Source organism: Atheta coriaria, unplaced genomic scaffold (genome assembly GCF_025399875.1).
Source record: "Atheta coriaria isolate IRGN ID8LTWV9N9 unplaced genomic scaffold, Caltech_Dcor_3.1 hic_scaffold_3_pilon, whole genome shotgun sequence".
NCBI lineage: Eukaryota > Metazoa > Arthropoda > Insecta > Coleoptera > Staphylinidae > Dalotia > Dalotia coriaria.
Genome location: NW_027045445.1, coordinates 2,403,545 through 2,428,936, shown reverse-complemented (window position 1 = coordinate 2,428,936; position 25,392 = coordinate 2,403,545). Strand labels below are relative to the sequence as shown.

Genomic DNA, 25,392 nt, shown 5'->3' with positions numbered 1-25,392 from the left:
TTACTGACAATTCTCGAAAGTTAATAAATAAATATGCGTATTTATTTCAACAATATTCTAAGATGACATTAAATTTACACAATCATGCTTTGTCTTCTTCAATTTACCGTCTCTTAATTAACACTTAATTAATTTCTATATACATAAAGTATAATCTCCTCCTCATACTGCCCCACAAACATGTTTTTTCGTTATTTTTATGCACCTATACATTTACACGTGTTTTTAATTTATTAATAATAAGTTAATGGCACAGATATTATCTAATTTTTTTTCATTACATTTTATATTTAACATATTTGCAAAATCACTTTATCAAGAATCCATACTCTTACTTCTATTATGGTCTTTACAAAATAATAAACATAGATATGACGTGCGAAAATAAGCAATAAAATCGAGCAAACATGTTAACACAAAAGAGACAGAGGAAAATTTTTATCTATGTACAAATGAACAAGTCACAGCCATTTCAAAAAAACAAGCAACTTGCCCCTTCTCTTTAACGCCTATATCATAATGTAAAATTAGTTACTGTAGAATAGTGGATGTGCCTATCAGGCTCAGACAAAAATATTAAATTAGAGTAACGCTTCCTTGTATGTAGAAGTATTTGACGTATTAATGATCATACCATAATTGTAGCAGTATATATCTGGCATTCCCTACATTAAACCAGAATAAGTTATCCATTCAACCATTCGAGTAAATTAAATCACATTGAATTTGTAAATACATAAAAATTTGCACATGCTGATATTATTCATATTTCAGTTGTACATATATAATTAAATCTGGTTAATTTAAAAGAAAATTGGTAACGCTCGTAAAAATCATTGAAAATTTTGGGACGAATTGTCAAAGCGTCGAAAATAAAACGTTGCATACAATTTAAGACCGCATTAAAATAGAATTGACAAACCAAGATTTTGAAACTTGCCTTTCCGACAATGTTGTGGCAAAACCGTGTTATATTCCATTAGATAAAGCAAATATTTTCACAATTACTTATTTAATCAAATTTTGTCTGCGATATTATTAAACAAGTCCAAATTTATTAAATTTGCCAAGATTGTTAGAGAGCTAATCAATAATCAAGTTGCTCTATTTAACATTAATAACTTTGAACTTGCACGATAATATACGTTTTTTTTTTTTTGAATGGATGATAAATACATCTTTAAAACATTAAGCACATCAAGTTATAAAGGATTCATTTTTCCTCTGTAACATCAACCAACAATAACGAACAACAAGAATTTAAAGTTAATTACATTATAAAGTGACTATCCAATATTTATCCAATTCAACAATAATTAAAATTGAAATGTTGTTAATTATTCAGGGCCCTTGATGAATTGGCAAATTATCCATTTTAGTATATCAGGCAATTTTAGTTGGAAAAATGTTCACTTTGCAAACATCCTCATCTTGTGCAAAATGTAAATGCAAGTTTCCACAGCAAACACAAATGTATTCGTTTTTTGTACCAACCCAAATGCAAATTGCAAATTGAAGTAGATCAATCATATAAACGTTACACCTTATACTATACTTTCATTCTCCGCTTGCAAACTGTTGTAGTCCATAACGGGGGCAACACCCTTTCGCAGCGACGAATTACTAGATCTCATTCCGTTTCCGTTGAAAAGACTATTCAACCAGCGCAGTTTCGTGCCAAGGTTCTTTTTCGGTTCCTCGACGTTGTTAGACTGTGGACATGTACCCGACACACAGTCTAGTGATCGCCATTTTTTCGACGCGCTGTCGTCACAGCCCTCAAAACTACCGCTGCGGCGCCGCTGAATTGTTACCTGTTGCTTCTCTTTCAGTAGTGGCATAACGGCGTCTTCATACAAACTGTCCTCGTGGCTTAATATGGCGTTACCGTTCGGACAGTTGTTATTCAGGGGTTTGTCATCAGGTATCGCAATGATCTTGATGCTCGAGTCGCCACAATCAAAGTCGGTCAACACGGGTTCGCTGCGTTTCAGAGTTGGCACAAACTTCTTACCCTTAGGTTTAATAAACGGCAACGGGTCCAAAGATTTGCACTCGCGCACTTTGGTAAGTACTGTTTGACTCTTGTGCGGATCATCAGAACTGGACGCAATGCTTGACAGCGCACGACGTGGTCGAAGTCCGTCCTTCGTCACATCGCCCGGTTCAATCAGTTGACTACCGAACGTAGAGTTGTTGAGCGTCCCTTTTGACCCGCCGTCGGGCACCTGTAGCACGTGCCGATTGCGGAACGGAATGCGCGAAGGTACCGGACTAGCATTGTGCAACGTTGACGAGCTATCCACATCTATGCTGGCACCTAGAGAAAATCTTGTGATAAATTCGCGCGTCTAGCCACAGCCAAATGGTTGCGGTGAAGGAGAGGGTGAAAGCGATGCGCACTCATGCACTGACTGTAAAGCACGGCAGGAGAAACTCAAATTTGACACACCTTGTAAACAATTCTCTCCTTTATCACAGCAATATGTATCTGCAAGTATTCCCCCAAAAAAGAAAAGAAAAGAAAATGTCACCATTAATACATATGACCGTCACCAATTAGTAAATGAAGTACCATGATATTACTAAATGATTAAATAAAATAATAATAATAGGTTCCAAACGTGTTACCTCTTGGTACGCTGGAATGCCGACGGCTGTTCAACCCTCCAAAACCACCAAGGTTGCCACAGAAGGACGCTTGCCGACTATCCGTGTTCAGTTTGGGACTTTTCCTAGGTCGACAGAAAAGCGGCGGCAATTCGCCAAGGTCCACCTCCCGTCGTTGCACTGCATTCTCGGTTGCTCCTTGCAGCCAATACGTTCTCACTTCACCCTTGCCTTTCATGACCACCAAACCGCGTTCCTCCACAACATACCCACCAAGTTTCTCTAATGCATCCCTGCACTGTGGACTGATGTGAATCTTTAATGGCTCTCCATTACTCTCCATTCGCGAGGCGGTGTTCACCGTGTCCCCGAATAGACAATAACGTGGCATGGTTAATCCAACAACGCCAGCCACAACGGGTCCTTAAATACTCAAGTTAATATCTGTAAACATTTACGATAAGCGCTGACCCATTTACCTGTGTGGATACCAATACGTAGTTTAAGAGTTTCGTTGGGTCTGTGCGATATTGAATGATTATTTACGGCCGACAAAAGGTCTAATGACATGGACGCAATTTCACCTACGTGACGCTCGCCGTTCCGCAGTGGCAAGCCGGAAACCTGAGCATTAACGAAGTGTGAGCGCGTCTTTTATTATCAATTTTAAAGCACCTTTGCAACTTACCACCATGTATGCATCACCGATTGTTTCAACTTTATAAACGTCGTATCCTTTAATGATGCGGTCAAATACTGTATAGAGATCATTTAAGAAATTAACTACCTGTAAAACCAAACGCAATTAGTTCCCGGGCAGAGCGCCAGTGTGCTAATAAATCAATGTGAACGTTTCAACAGATGAAGGTACGTACTTGCAAAGGGGTACTTTCCGCAGACATCGCCGTGAAGCCGACGATGTCACTGAAATAAATTGTGACTAAATCAAACCACTCCGGTTCAACTCCGTAACCCATTGTCAGGCGTTCAGCAACAGGTCTATAAAAAGTTTACGAGTTAATATACAATTCCGAAGTGAATGCCGCAGCTGTGCAGAGAGAAGGCAACAAGAATACGTACTTCGGTAGCATACGATGTAACAAATCTTCTGTTTTCAATTTTTCTTCGTGCAGCAATTGCGTGCGCTCAGTGACTAGATCCTCCAAGTGATCGGCGTATTTTTCCATCATGTCCATCATTTGGTCCATGATATTTCGATTCCTAGGGTAATATTTGTGATAAATTAAGTGTGACGATGTGAAGTGTAATTACGTACTTTCCGTCTTTCATTTTCTTCAGTCTAGACCGTACAACATGGAAATCTGGTCTATCTTCTGGCCGTTCCGCCCAACAATCTCGCATTACTTGAAGGACATAACCGTCTGAAGGATTTACAAGTTCCATTGTCTCTAGTAACAAATTTAAGTCGGGTCGAAATGGTTCCTGACCTTCAATTGGAATTTCTTTCACTTTCTCAATTATGTCTGAAATTCAAATAATATTTATGACAACTAAATTTCCTTAGTAATAAAATTATTACCTCGTGGTTCGTAGTCTGTTGAACCAAAAGGCCCCTTTCGACCAATAATTTCATAGAAGATAATGGCAAACGCATAAATGTCGCCTTTCTGGGTGCCTTTAATATACGCATTCGGATTTCTAAGAAATTCTGGAGCTTTCCATAACAAACCTGATAAAAAACATGTGCACGTAAATTTAAATTATTCCGTTACATTGGCAAAAAAAACTGACTTCTATAATACTGGTGTTCGCCAACGTTTTCGCTTTCGGCCCAATGTCGCATTTCGGCAAGACCAAAATCGGTCACTTGCAGCACCCATCTGCTCGTCACCACGCAATTCGAAGACTTAAGATTTCCATGATATGTTAACATGGAATTGTGGATGTACATCATGCCCTAATTAATTAGTATTTTATGTAAAAAACAATCACAATCATAAAACTATACAAATAGCGAAAGTTTTACCTTAATGAGATCGTGGACTAAAGATGCGATAAACATTTTGTCCAATTTGATGTCCTCGTTCTCGATAATATCCTATAAAATATTGTAAAGAATTCAACGCCATTTTACTAAGTAGCTAACTCACGTATAAGCTTCCTTTGGCACAATAATCAGTGACTAGTAAAATCGACATTGGTTCGACACATGCGCCAATAAACGAATTGATATTATCATGCCGCAGTTCTCGTAGTAATCGCATTTCCTTCATTACATCACGTGAGATGTCCTTCTTTCGCGTGAATGTCAACTCCTTGATGCGGACGACGAGCCCCTTGTATTGGACGGTTCGAGCAAACACCTGAGCACCTCCACGGGATTCAAACGAAGTCGCGCTGACACTATAGAGACTCATCTATAAGTACAACGCACAAAACAGTTGCATACAAGTTAGCTGCGCGTTCGATCACAGAAATAAATGTGGGCGTACTTTGCTAGGCGACGTGAGCATGTCGCGATCGAAGTAGCTGGTCAAGTCGCTTTTGTCGATCTTCCACAGCAACCCTTCGATTTCCTGTTCGATCTTCCACTTTCGGTAGATGCTCATCGTGATGACGCATGCACAGAATAGAACGATAGCTAGGGTGCCGGCCACAATTATGCTGTTCATATGTGAGTCGCTCTTCTGGCACATTTCGTTGTTGAAACCACAACTCGGCTCGTCGTTGGGTCGCGAATCTTGGGGCCATTCGATTTTTACATTCGGATAGATTTGATAATCCTGCAAATCGTGTTATAATTGTTAATTTCATTGAATCTAGCCAATGGTATTCATTTAATAAAAGTTCAGCCCTAAATACAAAACAACAATTTAAATAAAAACTCACTCACTGGAAATTCGCCTTGTTGGAATTGGCCGACCGGCCGCATCTGATACAAACACGTGAAATTGTTATTGACAGCGTATTCCTGTGGATTGGATAAACGTGTGAACGCCAAGACGGAAAAGTTTCCCTCAGAGTCGCCGTTTCTATCTAATTTCATCGTTGCTCCTGTTATACCTGCATCGGCAAAAATGTAGGAAATGTAACCACGGAGGAACTTTCAACATTTGGATAATAAAGCAGGAAAAAGAAACTCACTTTTGTACGAACCCAATCCAATTATAGTTTCGACGATTTTCGTTCCGTTGTTCGCCACCTCTTCGATGAGCTTATCCGTTAACATCGTTTCGCGCTTAAGCAGCTCATTCAATGCAGTGGCGTACAATATCACCGAATCGTACAAATAGGACGCGTATATAGAAACAAACTGCATAAAATGCAAGATAAAATACAAAGGAGCTCATTATGAAATTGCAAACATTGATCTACAAAACAAACTCACCTTTTGGATATTGTAGCTTTGAAATATTTTTGGCACTGGGAAATTAAATGGTTCTTTTGTGTTGTACTCGCGCACCCTTTCCGTAAACTTTTCATAATTATCGGTCGGGGCAGTCGGTACTATTACGAATAAACTCTTGCCGCGTTTGTCGAAATTATGCTGATGCTCGTGGCACGAATTGTATTTGGATAGAACTTCGGGTTCTGAAAAGAAATTGCTTTTGAAAACTTTGAATTTTTGCCTGTTTTGTGTGTTTATGGTAAATTGCACGTACTCCACAGATATCGGTGTGCTTCCTTGTCGGAATAAGTGTTTTTATCGACGTAGATTACCATGTATTCCCCTTTTTCAAACAGTTGTGCCGTATGCATTGTAGTCATCAGTTCTATGAGCGACATTGTCGAACCCAAAAACACGTAAACTGAGAATGAAACGTAGAAAATTAGTTTCAGTTAAAATCTACAAATATTTATAAAAAATATTACTTCGCGTTTTGTTTTTAGTATCCTGAATAAATTGAAACCAATAGCCGCTTAAACAGCACGGTAGATTGAGTTCGCAGCATTTGTACTTGTCCATCGGAGATCGCACATCGTTGATGGTCATGTTGCGCGCCTTAGCCTCCTTCACCAAAGACGATGCGACCGTTTGCCACTCCTCCTCGTAGATTATAGAAAATTTTTTCCAGTCATAGTATTTTAATAGCGATATCACAGACTTCGTTACTTGGGTATCTGGCGGTTCGGTTCTGGCAAACGTCGGCACGTCCGACGCTTTATAGTCAGAGCATTTCTAAGGAAAACAAGATTTGGCACCATAAGATTTTTCAAATTATCGCAAGTAACAAAATGACATACATAACTAATCATCGGTATATTTCTCGATTGTGCAACGATGGCTTCAACGTGACAGGTACCCTCGGGCCCAAAGAACGCCGAGACTCCGTCGCATATCATATCCGTCATTGCACGCGTTGCCGTTACAGTATCTCCCTTCGTATCGTTCCAGCGCACCACCAGAGTCACATTCGGTAGTAAGTTGGTATCATTATTAATCTAAACATATAACATAAGAAAAATGATATCTTTGCTGGAAATAAATGAGTGGAGATCCCTACCTCCTCGATGGCCATTGTAAGCGCACCCGATATGGCCAAACCCTGCCTCTCTTTGAGCCCACCTTTAGCCGCAGTAAGGTACCCGATAGTCAGCTTGGTCTTCTTGTTCAGTGGCTCAGTCGTTTTGTAATTTTCGGAAGAGATATTTTTGTGGGGACGCTGCATGACGCTGGTCGTATCAGGAGAATGCAGGATTTGGTAGGGTGTGTGAGGCCCGTCCAATTTGTTGAAGCGTTCGTCCTTGTGCGGCCAGGGTGCGTCGGAGGCGCTGGGAGCTTGTCGCGAGAGCGCCCCGTCCTCATCGACGGCGGCCGTCGTTTTCGCTGCATCGTCGTCCTCGTCATGTGGTACGGCCCGGGCGATGATGACGAGTTGTAGAAGCGCGACCAGTAGGGCCGGACCGAGGCGCATGACCGGCCCGCGCTCTTAAGAACCTGCTTTGATCACCTGAAATTAATAAAGAATCACATTACAACTCCTTAATTATACGGGGAAAATCCGTAGATAAAAATTATACTGTAATTTGTACAATATAATATGAATTGAATAGAAATCATTTAAAAACCTTTAAATAAAACCCAGCAAATAAATCAAATGTTATTTTAAAAATGTACAAATTTATACTTTGTCTGTTATAACTTATGCATATGTTTTTAGGTACACATAAATACATGAGTGTAAAATAAACATTAAAACATGTTCGCGCTAAAAATAAGTCGTTCCGGCCGTCTCGCGGCGTTCTGCCGCGTGAAACATTGAAAACATTTTGAAAACGTGAAGCGCGAAGGCCGGTTGCTCGCCGAAGGCACTGATTTCATTCACCATGAGGACCCATTTGTATCTCTCGCCATATTAAACGGTGACAACTTTTTTATTCGCCGCTCCTTAGGACACAAACACCATTTGTGCCAGGTACAAAGAGCGAAAACAATATTTATCTATTTTCGATACAAATACCTCCATAAATTTCACCAACTAAATCATATTCAGCTTCTTTATGTACCAGTTTCAATATACGCCAATAGTTGCTTCCAAAATAGTTTTTTACTAAGATACATCAGATGCTCCAATAAGTGACGCTTAATTCCGGGTCCTAAAATAGATTATCTTAGTAGAATCTAGACCAAGTAATGGTCACCTTGAATGTTTGGTCTTACAATTATTAGATAACAAACCAGAGCGAATCAGAAATGGATTGAACTCAAATATTTATTCAAATGAAAATTTACACCATTTTCCAGAGCTCCACGAGGCCATGTTTACCACGTGCAAGTGATGCACATTTGCGCAAACGCTGTCTGCTAAGCGCTTCTTCGAGATGGTTGCATAAATAGGTAGGGTACCTTTATTTAGCATATGTTTTATGATTTAATGGCGGTTTCGTTCTGTTCGCAGGCGTATCTTACGACGGTGCGTTTTTCAGGGTCAGGGTTATTCTAAAAATAGTCGGATTGGCGTTCTCGGACGCTTTGACAGTCGGTCATTTTCGAGTTGCCTTCAAACGTGAGCGCGCACTTACAAGTACATAGCTCTCGCGTGCAAGCATGCACTACCAGTTTACCAGTTGATTGTTTATTACACGGCTATGTTTATGCACTGCATGCGTCCCTTTGCACTTAAAAAGACGAGTAGATATGCTAGATATACATCTACTTGACTTAAGTAGCTAGTTAACCTGTTACGATTATTGCCGAAAGCTTTAAGCCGGCAATTTCGCATTCGAAAATGACAAATCTACTACTGCATGCATTGATGGACAACAAGAGTTATTTTGATATAATTCTCATCAAATACCTTTACAAAAAAGTACATGCAATTCGATTGGAGCACAAACGACATCATAATTGGTAACACACCAATATTTAACAATATTTTTACGATCGTGTGTACACCACAGGTTTATATTTAGATGCGGTTTGAAAAAAAAAATACAAATTTTTATCTCTCGGTTGTATGTTTCCATAACGGACACAACAAACAGAAAAAACAGAAATAAATTACTGCTATTTATAATTTATTTAAATTTGGTTTTTGTACGCCGCATTTGCATATAGACATTGCCTGTTTAAACATTTGCAATTTTACAACCAGTGTCGTCATCTAAAATTAAATTTAATTCTCGAACGGTTTAAAAAACCTATCAAATATTTCGAATAGCAATTTGAAACATGAAGTGATGATTTGAAACATCATGTTTCCGGACACTGATAACTTTCGCCATGCAGTTTTTTTTCTATTGCAGCTGCTTGTAATTTGACAGTGGCATTTATGAATAATTAAGAGAACGCACGTGGCAATCTAAACGATCATTGGCATTATTCGCAGCAAAGCAGCAATAAATTTTTGTTTACACCCAACCACACAATACTCACACGGTTGCGAAGTTCAGATTTATATGAACAGTTTTATTTTAAGTTGTTATCACGGCTTCTTTTTATGAATCATAAAGATATGAATGTTTGTTGCCTAGGACATAACGGGTTCAAAATTCTTTTCCCCTGACATGGAAACAGATGTAGGTAATTGTAATTGTATTCCGTCCGAACAAATATAAGTAGTACTTGTACAATTTGTAAATAATACGTAATAGCGCAATTAACACACATTATCGTTCAACATTGTGGCTTTTATTCTTATCCAGACTTACTTTGTGCAAAGTTATATACAGTTTCCAATTTCCTGTACATTAATCCAACTCCACATCCGTATTAACGTTTGATAACTCGTTGTTTTCGGTCTAAAAATAAACTGCACCAATAACCTGTTTATTTCCTGCACTATGGACACTGATTAACACAAAACCAACCAAACTAACCATATAAATTGTCATTACATAAGTAATGTTGTTCGTGTCCGTGAAAACATTTAATTTGTCGCAAGTACAACATGAAACATGCTTTTTCTAGTGTCGTACATCATTTTATTTGGCAAACATACGCGGATAGCATAATTATCCAATTAAACTTCGCACATTTGTTGCCTAATTTGTACAAACATTGTAATGGGCCGCATCCTCGAATGAAGTGTTCCGTAAGCAACATTCGTAAAAAAAATTCAACTATGCTGGCGGTTAAAAACACCAGCTCCTGTTCGCGTACAGTGGGTTTTAGATGTTGATAAACTGCAGCCGGGTTGAATCTGCGTGTGCCAAAGTTGAACACGGCGCCAATAATAATTGTTTGGATTGAGCTGTTTTATTTGTGTACGGACATGGAAATCGTTTGCTTTGGCATCATATCAAATGAATGCGCTGCATTAAAACATTAAAATTCATCCCGGTGCGAATAAATAAACACGCGTTTTGGTCTACCGATTAAATTCGCTTGTATTTTTTTGAATTCTTAAACGAAGGAGATTATAATGTTCTAAATTTTGATTCAAAATATTTGTTCAAGAAACATTGTGTTAAGCCGCATGAGTACATAAAAAAAATGATAAAAACTCTGCTCTCAAAACTGTACATGCACATGCTCATTTTGCCACATGTAGCTAAATTTATAAATAAAGCAAAATAAAATGCTTAAATTTATACTGCTTGGCTATTTTTAAACTACAAACTTAATAAAATAAAAAGAAATTGCCGTACCTCGTCTGCAAATCCGTCACAAACACTATAGAGGTGAGCGGGCTATAAATAGAAATTCTCGTTCGTCCAGCTATAAATAGAATCGCGACAAGAATACGCACGCATTGCAAAAATAAACACACAACGCGCGCGCGCGTACGACTGCGATTTTTTGCGTTTCTTCAAATCTCGCGCCGGCGTTGAGCGCGACTTGCGCGCAAACCGGTATTTCTTAAGTAAAGGGTGCCCGCTCGCGGTCGCGCACTCCTCGTGAGCTTTTCATTTTCATGTGTGTGCTCATCGTATACTCAAGCGATTTTCTATAAATAGTCCCCGCGGAATATTCGCGCGCACGATTTTTCTCTTTGTTTCTCCCGCCGCTGTCCAAGAAAACCACCTTGGGTGTGCACAGATGTTCCGAACACTTTGTAAAAATGCACTTATTATTTATGCTTCATCGTTAAACTTGTATTATTCTACAAGTATATAAACATGCTCGATGCACAGAAGCAGCATATTAATTAAATATTGATACTTGTTCTCGGAACGTGAGCGACAATAATCGATACCTTCACCTTTATTGATAATAAGACAATAGTACTCATCATTCGCTTGACACAAATTAATAGTTAGTGCGAGTATGATGCAGAAGTAACCACCTGTATATTTATAGATATGAAAGATATTGCAATCAAATGCTTAGGACGCTTGGAGGTCAATTTAAATTTTAAATCGATGTGGCCGAGCAACATCATAATAATACCTCTCTTATCGTATTGCTCCTCTTGAAGTGTACCCAGAGGACATGCAGAAATGAATACTGCATCTGTTAGTGCAGCATTTATAGAATTGAGCATGCACATTTTTATTGCAATCGAAAATTTATATCATATTACAAAACCAAATGTATTCAATTGAATGTTTTTACGGTAGAATTGTTTTTGTTCCAAATATTGACAACAAAATTAGCTAATGTTATTGAACATAATAAAATCTACTAATATAATTCCCCTATCTACGAGTAGAACTATCGAAATTAATTGATACGCGTTGACGATACATGTTGTTCGAGTGCTCTCCAAATATGATCGTTAGCTGATTTAACGGTAGAGTGTACTCACTCACTGATACGCGATAAAAATCAATAATTACCCGGATTAAGAGAGCTTATCGAGGATCACTCGAAAATTAGTGCTACACTTGTGCCGAAAATATCATCAGCCCATTTCATCTATATCCAGAAAATAAAGCAAACGTATCAAGTAATAAAACAACTTGCTTTTTTTGGCATAAACTACCATCTGCCAATTCTAATGTCATTAATTTTTAGAGGATTGAACCCAAGACAGGCGACCGTCTTCTAATGTAATGGAAAATTTCAACTCCGCTTTTACGTTTCAAGTTTGCAAATTTATTTATAGCAATGACAAAACATATTTGTGCCCACTGGCAGAGTTCAAATTTATTTGGAGTACCCTGCCGACCAGAATTGCGACAATAACAACACACCGTCGAATATTTAATAACCGCCAACCTAAAAAATAGTAATAAACTAGACAAACCGGTTTTTTGAAGTCATAGTCAGCCAAGTCATCGAATTAGTTGCATGCTGATAATTAGACATTCGTCGCAATGTCGTTGTTCTACGTTGTTGTCGTCGACGAAAAAAAATTTCAATGTGAAAAGCGGTTTGCAGGCGGCGTCCAAGGTTTACGCTTTAAATTACAATTAAATGTAGTACACGTTTGAGTATTTAAGCACTAAACTGGCTTAATGGCCAGTTCTGCGTTCTATTAATACTAGCATTATTGTCTATTTTTAACTTTTGACAATATTTACGACTTGATATTAGAGCGAACATATTGTTTAAGCTCGACTGAATTGAACCAGTCCAAGCGGAACTTCGGTAGTTAGGTACTATGAGTCATTGAGAATGCATTTTCATATTTTTGAACAATGTAGAATCAGAAATGTAAGAATCGGAATTCAATCGTCGATAAAGTGTGCAAGTATAAATGCAAATTCATCGAGTTGTTACGCAGATTCTATTTAACGTTGCAAAGGACTTCAAAATAATGAAGAAAATTCGTAGAAAAGAATGTTAAGTAAAATATGTTGTCAAAACAACAACAGATTTATTTGCAAATATTTTCTGCATCAATTGAATCATCTGCATAAAAGAAATTACACTAAATGTATTAATTGATTGAAGCAAATGGTTATCGCATGTTTGACGTTAGTTAAATTGATTTCACTTATGCAGATTGAATCAACTGCGGTAGGTAAACTGCTATTGATATGATTCGATTGCCGTTAATGAGATTAAGCTGTCAATGCAACAAGCGCACGAGCAATACATGCCTCTCAAATACAAGTGATTACATGCCGGGCCAAGCAAACGCGGCTCATTTGCGCTGCATCAATTCGACAATTTATGGTAATACATCCGGCAATAGACTTGGAAATAATAAAGTCCATCGCACGAACGTCGCGGACGCCTTTTCAAAGGCGTATTGTGTGGACAGATACTCATAAACGCTGACGATGAATATGAATGTGACGGTGATGTACGTGTAAACTGAAAAGAGTCAACTATTTATAATTGAGTTTCAGTTGGTGAAAAGGTCGAGGTCAATGGCAACATCAACATCAAACAATATTTGGCGCTTCTTCTTCTGAAGTTGTTATGATACTGTAAATTGTAAACTAGTGCGTTTTAGTAAGATGTGTAACCTGGTTTCAGGTTTGTTCATCCACGTGCACAGCCCTTGTGGTGAAATCAACAATCCTTTATTTGCAAAACTGGTAAGTGGACTGTTTAGCGCACGATTCGCGTAACAAATTACGAGGCATGTCGGTCGAGCGACGAATAAAAGCTTTAATTTACGATATAATTGGTCTTTTTCGGTGTGCGCCCATTGTTTGCGCTCCAATCGTAACGTACGTGACTTACGATCGACTCGTTCGCATTCCTGACATATATGTCCTTTCCTCCTTGTTGCTTCAGGCATCAATCCGCATTGAATCACTCAATTTCAATTCAATTTAAACTAATTCGATTTGCAATGTTGATCTGTTTCCGAAACAGTTTAATGATTTAAAATAAATGTACACAGAGATAGATTGCGTGCGGGGAAAATTGCATAATGAAAATTTAATTTTCGTCATTTGCTGTTTGTGAGGCTATGCCGTCGGCTAATTCGATAATCCCCAAGCGTGCAACAGCAAACAACATGAATGCACTTAATTGGATACTTTGGGTTGGTTCGCATTTCCCCTACAGGTAGAAAATTCAATTAAATATTAAATCACTTTAGCAGAATTTCAAACAAAAAAAAAACAACTTCTAACACATTATTTACTTGTTTTTTTGTTGTTCAGATAAGTAATTTGTTGAATACTTGTGATAACTGGAAGTCTGTGTCGAATGTTGTCCTAAACTAAACTCTGCGGCGACGATAATATCAAATGCGGAACGGAATTTCAATCGGAATCAATCGAGTGCAACGTTCAATGGCGCTGGGCGAGCGCATATTCAACCGCAAGAATCTCTCGCGTATCGCATTGCAAAGCATCGAAAGCTTAGGTACAGTGTGTTGCCTATTCACGCAATATATCCCTTCAAACATAAATCCAATGGAGCGATTCTCTTTGGAGCGGTCGTGTGTGGAGGCCATAATAAATGCATCTCATTCCTTGCGCGACACGCTTGATAAGTCGTTAGCAACTGCATGCTTCCCGTGCATAATCTCGCGGCGCGTTAAAACGCTTCAGCGTAATGAATTGTAACAGGAAATTCGTTCAATTTGCTCATCACTAGGCGCACGTCGCGCTCTATAATTATGTCGTTTTAACTATCGCCGCTTTTCTGCATAATAGCCGCACAATTGCAAATGGGGCACTCGTTCGCCTGAATGTTTAATTAATTTAACACCTGACAAAGAAGTTTTACTACGTCTTGCACAATTAACCGCAACTGCTTCATCAAGGTTTTAAGAAATTTAAATTAAATATAAATCTCCCTTTCATAATAACTGCAGAAATATATTTCAATCGTGACCTTTTAAAGGCAGGCGAATATTTGCGTAAAAAATGGTAAACTTTATCGCAGTAGCCTACTTTCCTTTACTATTTGTCCTCAAGTCGCGTCTACCAAACACCTATTTACAATAAATTACGGTTTTCAATATTGCCACAATCTCAAAGTCCAGTCTGGTCGGCAATGGCCGCAAACAGTAAACATATTGTAAAATTATTCAAGAAATTTTTCGAAAAAAGCAAGGTTTTGTCTCAAACCTTAGATTTGTACGAAATCTTGAAACTCTCGATGCGTTGTGATGGCCAAGCAAATCGTCCTAGAGATAGACACCCGACGTTGACATGTTTTGTATCGAATACATAATTCATGATTCAATCTCAACATGTCACAAACTAAATATAAAACGCAGGGTTGTTTTTATTCCAAACAGAAAACAACGCATTTTTATTATTTTCAATTAGCAAATCACATCGTCCGTTACTTTTAGTCACAATGTTCAATTTTACTAAAAGCAAAAAACCCGTATTTAAACTCTTTTTGCATTTTAATTAAATCATGTTTTGTGTTCGTTAACGACTTTCGAAAACTTTAATTTCATTAAACTCGGGAAAAACTCATTTTCCTATTAAAATTCCTATTTCTAGCAGAATATTATGTTACGCTTTGTGAATTAAGGATTAAAAATTCCATTCTACACGTACACTTCAGAGGCTTTCAGTAATGGTTTTAAGGTGAACAAAAAAAAAGTATGAACATAAATTAAATTTCCCAGTATCTTATTAATCGCGCTTTAGGAGCCCGATTCAAGCAGATGGAATGAACATGACCATAACTGGAAATTTTAATTTCAACTTTTGTATCTTGGATAAATAACTTACCATTGCAAAAAAATCATTGAAAGGAAAGAAAAAATGCGACAGGCGGTTTACGACCTTGATGCAGACCTGCGGTCTACATTTTATTACATTATGTGATGCAGTTCACATCAAGAAGCTGAATGAGTAATATCATGACGTCGTAAATATTCAAGATGTCCTTTGTGCAAATATAATGTAGAACTTTCGCTTTTGGCAAATTTAAGGTTACTTTGAATTATAAACGTTGGATTGTTTCACAAAGCAAACAAGCAGCTCATTGTCAGTTATGTAACTCTAGGCAAACTATAACAAGTTCATTATAATTTAGCGAAGCAACATAATTTACACAAGAGATCCGAACTTCTAGCTTCACCTGAATAACCATAATTATTGTTATTCTAAGTTCAGGATTCCTGCAAATATTTTATTTTATTCTCTGTATTAAACAAAGAGCTTGTTAAAACAGTTTTCGCAGAAAATGTTCATCACACATTTATTTATACCTTACTCGCCTTTCCATTTCAAAAAGACGTTCACTCTTTATTTAAAAATGCAAGTATAATTAATGAAGTTTTGGCAAAAGCTCTAAACGTGAAACAGCTGCACAGAAATACCGATTGCTAAGCTCAGCCCGCTTCAAGAAGCGAAATGCAAACGAGGAAACGCGAATAACGCAATATGCATGAAAAGCCATGTAGTACACCGCGCGTTATTATACTAACATATCAAACAGATAGATGCGAATCGAAACGAACAAACTAATCAACGAACTCCGAGTGCGTCTCTCATCCGAGCAATAAACCTCGTCGGAGACTAATTATAGAAACACATATTATTCCTATGCAAACACTTATTACAAGCATATCAAAAAGCAAGCGCACGACGTTTCAACTCAATTATAACGCTGGATACAAAGCATGCTTTTATGAGCAACGTATTTCTGAGAATCTAATTGAATATATTCTGGTACTACCTAAGGGACTACAATGAAAATAACAAATATCCTTCAGATGCACCGCCCCGAGGATTGTTTTGATGTATTATGTTAATCAAGACTTGTTGATGCAACTCAGCTTGGATTAAATGAACTGTGCACGCGAATCTGGAAAGCGATGCGACGGGGCGAGCTGATAACACTTAACAGCTGCGATTACTACGTCCCGAATCGTCTGAGCTTATGCAGCGAATAAAGTGATGTGTTGAAATTTTATTACTCGGAATATTCCACGCGTACGTGAGAATATTCTGAATTTTTCAGCCAAATATTCAATAACAAATGTATCCATTACAACAACAATAAAAATAACAACCAAGAGTTTATTAATTGTGTCATAATATAAGCGTGCAAATGACACATATGTACAACACGATGGCATTGTATAATAATTAAACAAAAGCGAAAATACGATGACGTCGCGCATGTTTGTCGCCTTACAACAGTTCGTTACTTGTTTTACCTTTTTTATTACCGTCCATTGTTCAAAGCAAAAGCGTCAAGTTCACGCCGGCGCGACCGTCGGTGGTATGTGTGTTATTAGTAAATACACACTTAAGTACGTTTGGTTTGTAAACATGTGTGAGCTATACTCACACACGGAACACGCACGTAAAAGTAAAGGAGTGTATCACGCGTTACGTGTGCGGTTCGTACGTGCTGGTGCAGTTATGTAGTAAACACATCGGAGCGACGCCGCTATTTTTAGATCAGCCTTAGCGTAGGTGATAATGATAATTATAGGTTGGTCGAGCTTGGTAGAAACAACGGCGCGTTCGGTGTGCGCGCGCGCGGAGTGCTCAAGTCGATCGCATTTACAGCCGGTTGTCGCGTGCGGTGGGGGAAAAAGCATTTTCGTTACGACAAGAATTCCAACGATTCATAACGCTTGCGCATCGCAAACATGGTGACGTTTTCAACCATTTGTACTGACTATGCGTTATTTCATTCTATTTTGCAAGTTCGTAAAGTCTTAACTTAATACTTTATTCTCCGAAACGGAGAGATATTCACAATTTACAAAACAGCAAACTGTTTTAATACGACACTACGACTAGTACTACGTTTGTTTCGTGGTTTCGTTGCTATGCAACGATTTTGAAGCCTAGCAACGTTTTTAAAATATACAAATCTAGGTAGGTACATCATTAAAATTTTCTGCACCTACAGAAGTAAAAAGATGTTGGAATTTACGTTATTTGCGTAAAATTTTTGTTACTTTTTGTGTAACTTGTAGCTTAATTCGTTGTGTACTCTGTCTCATTAGCACACTTAATATTAATCATTTGCAATGGCGGCACAAATTGATTGTTTCAGCAACAACAAGATTATGCAATTATTTCAAATTGGCAAAGTTTTTTCTTCAAACTTAAAAGATTTAAAAGTATAAATGTGTTTTTTTTTTCTAAACCGTGAAATCTTATCATTTCCGGAAATGCTATGTATCATGTCATGAACGTATTTGTAAGTGCACTCCCGAACACTCCAAAGCCCTACAAGTATGCCTCAACTCAATTAAAGATCATTAAGAAAATTAATATTTCGGTGGGCGAGTGGGCAACGCTCGACTTTCCTTTCCGTTGCAACGCAAAACGTCCTAAACCAACAACAATGACTCATTTCCGCTAATTGCTATCACTGCATACGCATTACCCTCTTGCTGTAAACTTGCATTTCTTAGAGGTTACTGTGAATAATTCCATTATTAAATAGTGACTTATTTTAGAAATGCAATTGCAACATTTCGCAAATATAAATCACCTCCGTGTAATGTTTTAATAAGGCAATTTGTTCGACGTCTCATGATATTCATTGTCGATTAACTACCACACTTCACACAACAATACCTAACTGCAACATCATGAAGCTTTAAAAAGCCAACAATCATGTATGATGATTTATTGTTTTCTTAGAATGTAAGTAATAACGTAACTCACGAATTATAAATTTATTGTTTCGTAATATTTCTTTTTATGTCGCCTATTCATTCAGAGTTTGAAGTTTTTTTTTTTTTCAAAAACAAAAAGTTATTTCAAGCAGACATGCGCTCACATTTCAATAAACAATGTTTTGCAGCACACGTTTTTGTTAAAACAAAAAACAAGAGTGAAAAATGATTGAAATTGTTAATGACTACCTTGACGTTGTTCCATTTGTGACACACTATGATTACAAATTACATAAATCGCGTTCAAACAACGTAGTCGCATAAAAAATTGTTAATATGGTAATTTGAGCAATAATAGCCAATAATAGTGATCTAAATCGTTAACACCTGCATTATACATGCACCGTATACGCTCGGACGACGTGTGATGTGTGATTTAATCGTGCGAAAGAATGTCTGATTGAATTCGCAAGGTGTGCTTGATTGATCGCATTCAATGGCGGCGATATAAATGCTGTGTGAATATTTTTATATTTATGCGCTGATTGTTTTCAAGTCACAATACAATAGAAATGTCACAAAGCACAACGTATTTTTTCTCTCGGTATAATTAACTGTGTTTTTAGCAACACGAAGCGCAAATACCTACCACTGGAATTTTTTCGTAGGAAAAACACACAAAAAAATATTGGGTACACGTGAACATATTTTTTTATTTACGTATACTAGTCGCAAGCGAATGATAGTTCAATATGACTATAAAATGTTTTATTTTTAATTTGTTGATCATCAATTGCATGTTAATTGAGTCATCAATCTCTGAACCGCATTGCGTGACCAATCGTTCAGTGTAATACACAATAAACACCATAAAAACACCGATTTCACTGCCCATTTCGTATTATGCAAAGTATATTCGCAATAGCACATTAAATTTAACTTTGTCACTGCTCTCGGTTTAATGCTCGATGCTGAGTAACAACATTTAATAATTTCAATGACTTTGAAGCCATGAATCTTCCAAGAGATTTTCGCACATTACAGTTTTATTGTCTGTAATAAAACAAACCACTATGATATAAGACACCAATAGAAGTTCTTCTGAGCCTCAATGAATTTCACTTACTAATTACGTTATAATCGGTTTTCCCTTGTTATTTTTTCGTACTAAGGCGTATATTGTGCTTAAAATGTGTTTCCTATCGTGGACGGGTTTGCACAACGCGGCACGCGAACGCATACAAGGTCAATACAGTTATATAATCTAGAAACACAAAATTGAATTAAATATGTTCATAATTCCCAATATTAGATGGCGTGTAATGATATAATGGAGGTCAAAGAGAAAACGCATGAAATATTTGGATGAAATACGAAAGCAGCAAACACACATCGGAAATTTGCACACATTTATTGTTGGTTACGTTGGATGCAGACGGAATGTTGCGTATTACGTGAGCATAATGCGGAACAAGTTCAAGAGGTGCTATTCGTAACGTGTGGCAAAACACTTGAAGCAGGCAATAAATCAAAGAAATTATACGTTTACGATACGCTTGATATGCTATCCGCATCATGCATGTCGAGTTGTTTGGTATTCCTAGGATTTAACAAGTGCCAAAGTTTATTATGAAATGCTAATATAAGTTCCAATTTTTGGTAATATACGGCTACTTAAATATAATTCGAATAAATTTCCATTTAAATTCCACCGTAACTATTATGCGGATAAAGAATAAAAATGTTTGTTAGAATTGCTTGCAATGTCTTCAGAAGCAAATTAATATCTACATGCGAATTTGCATAGTTAGATACATAGATATGCTAATAGCAAGATAATTAATTATTCAAGAGGAGTTTGGTATATTATTCTAACACTAATTGGTGCCGCTAGAGAAGTGAAATTTAGTGCGATAAAGTTTAGCTCGTTGCGTTGCAGCCAGTTGGCTCACATTGAGCATAGAAGTGTTAAAAACTGCTTAGTGCTTTGCTTAGCTAACTCTAGGAGTTGTAGTAGACGTAGATTCGGAAAGTCCGATTAATTAAATCTTAATTAATGCATAGAAAACCTGCAAAGCAGGTAAACAAAACATTAACAAATTCAAAATCCGGGTTTGAAACTTATACTGAATAATTTAATATTAATATCTGTAGCAATTAGCAATTAATGTGAGAAACAATAAAAAATAGAAATATTAAACACTTCATGGTCTATTAAACAAAATTAAGAAAAATTCGTAAACAAATTTGATTATTACGAAACGAAATTTTATCGCTGCTTTTATTGCCGATATGTTACAAGCCTATTACGCGATATTTGTTCCTCTTTTCGCGATCGTTTACAAGCATTTACGAAAAATACTTAGCTGATTAACAGGCAAACGCAAAAAGAACAGGGAAACAGCTAATAACGATATAAAAATCGTAAAGTGCGGCCGTAAACGTCTCCTAATAAAAAAATCGAATTTCGTATAAGCGTCGTTCGATGATTTATTACTTTGCGCGCGATTAACAGGATTATGAGGCTAATATTAAATGTATACGGATGGGTTGTGTTATATTGACGCAGAGAGATAAATAATTAAGTCGGCATGATGTCATGCTGCGTCTGTTTTTAGTTATTTGGAGGAGCATTTCGTAAGTGGTCAACAAAGTTACCTGTCAAAACAAACCAAAAAGAAAATTTATTGGTTTGGACCAGAAATAAAACCATTACCAAGATTATTATGAAAACAAGACTATAGTATCTACAAAGTATGGAGCATTGTAAGCCCCCTTCAATTCGCGTGAAAAATAGGACTTTTCAGGAATAGTTAATAATAATTACAAATAAAAGTTCACCGGTGTATGAACTTGTTTTGCAGTCAGCAATAGATAAACAGAGTCGGTATCATTTTGTATAAATCTTAAATATGTCCCGCGTGCATCTACTCCTCGCCCTTATAAGTAAAAGGTGCCTTGAAGTCTGCGAGATAAAATTGCACCAAGCGCGCAATCAAAGTGAAGTGTTCACGGTTCGCGTGCATTTATATTCCTTTTTGGTTGTGCCGTTTTGCTCGCCATTCTCTTTTTGCATTCTAAGTCAGGCTAGACCAACTTGCATCGCGTATATAAATTTTGTATCGAATGCAAACAATCTCTTCTTTGTTTTTGCAGCGGGCATTCTTTGGAAGATGCATGATGCATTCCAACTGAATTCGAAAGCCGGTAATAATTCCAATGTAAACAGAGTGTTTTAAAAATTTCAAATTTTTCCAGAGGTAGTTTGATGCAACGGTCGCTCGAAGAGTGAATCAAGTATTGATAGAATATCGGCACAAATAAGCCTTTAATCGGTTTATTTGCTTCCTCGTCGACCCCAATTTTCGTTACGCAGTAAGTCAGCGAATTGAAGCGTCGTAATCTGTTAAGTATTATTGCTAAATTCATCTGACATACTGTGACATCAACTTTAAGCCTTTTCGCTTCCTTCCTCTTTCACTCTCGCAACAAACACGAACTTAAAACAGACTTTCGCCACAGAAGTTCCCACATCGTTCAAACACATTTTGCATTTTAACAGACGGCACGTGAGCCACAATTTAATTAAATGTCTTCATTTCTGTATACAAACCTCGTACATCTTCACTTCTGTTTATACAAACGTTCTACCACATTAGGTGTGTTACATAATTTCAAGCGTGAAAACAGATTTTGCTTAATGTTCAACAGAAATACTTCACATAATATGTAGAACTTTCCACATGTTTACAAAATTTTAATAAGTACTGAAAATGAAAACTTGTTGCTTCCAGCGTTTGTATTTTTCCACGCAGCCAGTTTAACTCGTTCCATTCAAAAAAGCCACATTTATGTTTAGTGTTATTACTCCCAGAAGAAAATTGAGGCAGTAATATTAAATATTTATTTTTATATCTACCGGTTTAGCAGTTGTGGAGTTAAGGAATAAAAGTTTAATTCTTCCACGAAAAATACCTGCGTAGAAACTTGAAAACACACTCAACTTAAGCTAAAATAGACGTAAAATATTCCAAAATGTGGCATGAAATTGCAAAAATACGTAGGTACATCATTTTTATGTATTCTAAACACCCGCAACTAGCGTGATTTAAATTACATTATTCAACACTAGTGTACAAACGCTGCTGGCCGAAAATAAATGCACGATTTGGCACATTACACAAATAGGCGCTTCGACTTCGACTTGGAGTAAAAGTGAACGGAATAATAAAGCAAGAAAACACACACATGTGAAATAAATGGCGGTAAAAGAATCTCGATCTCAACATGCGACGTGCGAAATGAAAATAACTTCGTAAGCAAGGTTCCGCTTGGCAATTCATCTATTTCTCGGATTACTCGCAAATCAACTCTTTGTTTCTGTGCATCTATCATCATAAAATACTATTTACTAATATTCTAGTTCAGTTGTAATTTTTCCATGGCTATTTCTGGTCTTCTGGTTATTGTAATGTGTCGCTGTGGTGCTCTTATCAACGCTAATCGCAATTTTTATCGGTAGAGTATATTTATATACACACACAGTTCACTTATGAAGAACGTTCTCTAGATAACGGCGTTTTACACGTCTTACACGTACACCTAAATATTCAAATTGTTTGTTTGGTTCGTTTTAACATAAACATGATGAAAAACTGGTCTACTTCCAATAGATACCAAAACACGCTGTAAAAAATTGTATTCAAAGTCAAGCTGTGTTAATGAGCACTGTTTCAATCCGCTGTGCAATATAATAATCTCTTTATACGCCAACATCTTATATGTACATTATTTAAGCGCATATGCGTTTATTTTATGTGGTTAAATCGTCGCTCGACCTTGAGGACGAAAATAACTATTTTTTTTGTGAACTTTATTTCATCACTCTGGAGGAGTCCCACCGCGTTGTGGCAGAGCAATAAATGTCCATGGAAATACACTCATAAACCATCGACATTTTAAAATATTACGCTATTATTGATATTCATAAAACAAAAACTTACCATGTGTTAGTTGTGATGTGAGATGTCGACGCGACTCCGGGTCGTAACCCGGACGATTTTCTTGCCTTGACGCTGTTGCTCGGAAAGTTAATCCACTTTGAAATACGTGATTTTCTCAATAACAACACACGCACAGCTCACAACAACCGGATCCAAGGAGTAAAACAACTGGCTGTTCTTTGCGTTCGTTATTAGTACTAGATATTGTGATTAGCGGGCGGCGCGCGGTGAATTTCGGCGCGATGGTGTCGCGAAAACTTAGCACAAATTAGCATGAGATTTCTCAAGTGCGCGGCTGAGCGTGCGGGCGTTTGTTGCGCCCGGCCACCGCTGTTAAGTACACACTGAATTACGCGTCGCGCACAAACATCACGTGATTTATAGTTGTATAGTTAATAATAACAAGCAGCAGCAGCAACACACAGAGAGACGAAAGCGCTTCGAGTTCGTCGCGGCGTATTTTGTTGTATTAGCGGCCAACCCGATACTCGGCCTTTGCTGCGCTCGAGAAATACGAGAACGCGAGAAAATAATCGAGGCGCGAGCGCTGACAGTAAACAATGAATTTCTTGTGCGGCCGCGCGTTCTTCTTTTCGCACGCCGGCGCACTCTCGCTGGGCTTTTTCGATAATCGCACTTCGTTTCGATTTCAATTTCGTACGTTGCGCACGCAACCAGCGCTGAGCGCTTTTAGCGCAACGCGCGCGTTAAAAGCAACGCACTTTATCGCTGATAAACGCATATGTGTGTGCGTATGATAATCACTAATCGCATGTAAATATCGCATTTAAAATAGAATCTTCGTCGGGCGGCGCGGCGCGCTTCGCGTTTGTTGCGCTCTTTGCGGACAAGCGATTTTCACGTCCCGCCACACGGTTTGTTTGGTTATTAATAAAAATGGCCACAAATAGACTTAAGAAGCTTTCGCGCGCGTTGGCGAGCGTGTTGAGTAGCAAACAAATATCCAGGCACTGTCGCCGCTATTGTACTGGAGATGCGCGGCTTTGTTGATGTTGTGGTTTTGTACTGTGTCGAACACGGGTGCCAATTGAAGATGGCTCCTATTACTATTTATTTATTTAATTCGTTACGCTTCCCAACGTGCGCAACGCCCGAGGATGGTTTTGTCGTCCGAGTGGACATCGCCGTGGCGCATTACCATACGATGCGGGATCACTGATAAAAACGGCCGCTCGAATGCTTCGGAAATCTTTTCCAATCTTTGCTTTCTTCCGTTCAGCGTGCACAAATCCTCAGCACATTTCTCTTTTGCCGCGTTTCGATGCAACGCGCGCAATTCACAACTTTTCAAAGTCTCGCACCCGGTGCTTTCGAATTATAATCACAAATCTTCGTGCGTCGTCGTCAGAGCTTGGAGCATATTTTATCTCACGCTGATTCCGATGTTTCGTTGTTGGCAGCTCCGTGCCTCGCGTTCATGCACACATTAAAAACTTTGTGCGGCTATAACAACCGTCCGCTCTCGAATCGCACTCGTAACTAGTCAGCGAGTCGGCGATCACTGCGGCCGAATGCAGTCGGTGAGCGAGCGGGCGCTCTCTCGATTCCGCCGCTGTTTACGTCGTCGTCGTCACCGTCGCGTGTCTTCACTGTGCGGCCAGTCGGCAAAGTACCGTCGCGCCGCGATGGCATAATGCGTCCGACGTCTTGTCTCATGCACTTGCTTTTCAAGACGTTCGTCTGACTTATCTTATTACTCACCTACACGCACAGCATGCAGCCGTATAACTACAATGTTTACGTCTTTTGGAAGTCGGGGCCGACTTGGAAGAAAACATAATTCTTCTGTACTGCGCGGCACTTTTAGAAATGTGATATCGCCTGTTGCACACGCCGAAGAACAAGTTTTCTAACTTGAGAGAAGTGAATTGGTGCGCCATCTACACGCGATATTCAAAACTAATATAAAGGATGCTACCAAGTCATTGAATTCTGTAACTACATCCTAA

At 38.0% G+C, this 25,392-nt stretch overlaps 1 protein-coding gene across 3 annotated transcripts; it reads right to left on the bottom strand.

Annotated features, from left to right (window-relative positions):
• Window positions 1–20: 20 nt before the first annotated feature.
• Window positions 21–25,233, bottom strand: LOC135789853 (receptor-type guanylate cyclase Gyc76C-like). Of its 3 annotated transcripts, none has more exons than XM_065299913.1 (21): window positions 23,423–24,974; window positions 7,077–7,523; window positions 6,817–7,014; window positions 6,445–6,751; window positions 6,234–6,380; window positions 5,960–6,162; window positions 5,716–5,884; window positions 5,465–5,634; window positions 5,064–5,354; window positions 4,722–4,988; window positions 4,598–4,669; window positions 4,363–4,528; window positions 4,151–4,300; window positions 3,887–4,094; window positions 3,691–3,831; window positions 3,486–3,609; window positions 3,299–3,397; window positions 3,090–3,234; window positions 2,632–3,033; window positions 2,453–2,491; window positions 21–2,320 (listed from the first exon to the last, which is right to left on the bottom strand). In XM_065299913.1, the coding sequence occupies exons 2-21, from the start codon at window positions 7,485–7,487 to the stop codon at window positions 1,545–1,547; spliced, it is 4,485 nt and encodes a 1,494-aa protein (XP_065155985.1). In that variant the 5' UTR covers window positions 7,488–7,523; window positions 23,423–24,974; the 3' UTR covers window positions 21–1,544. The 3 variants fall into 3 exon arrangements, with proteins under 3 accessions (XP_065155985.1, XP_065155986.1, XP_065155987.1); XM_065299915.1 differs by having other exon boundaries at window positions 2,268–2,331; window positions 23,423–25,233; XM_065299914.1 differs by lacking the exon at window positions 2,453–2,491 and having other exon boundaries at window positions 23,423–24,967.
• Between the last annotated feature and the right edge of the window lie 159 nt (window positions 25,234–25,392).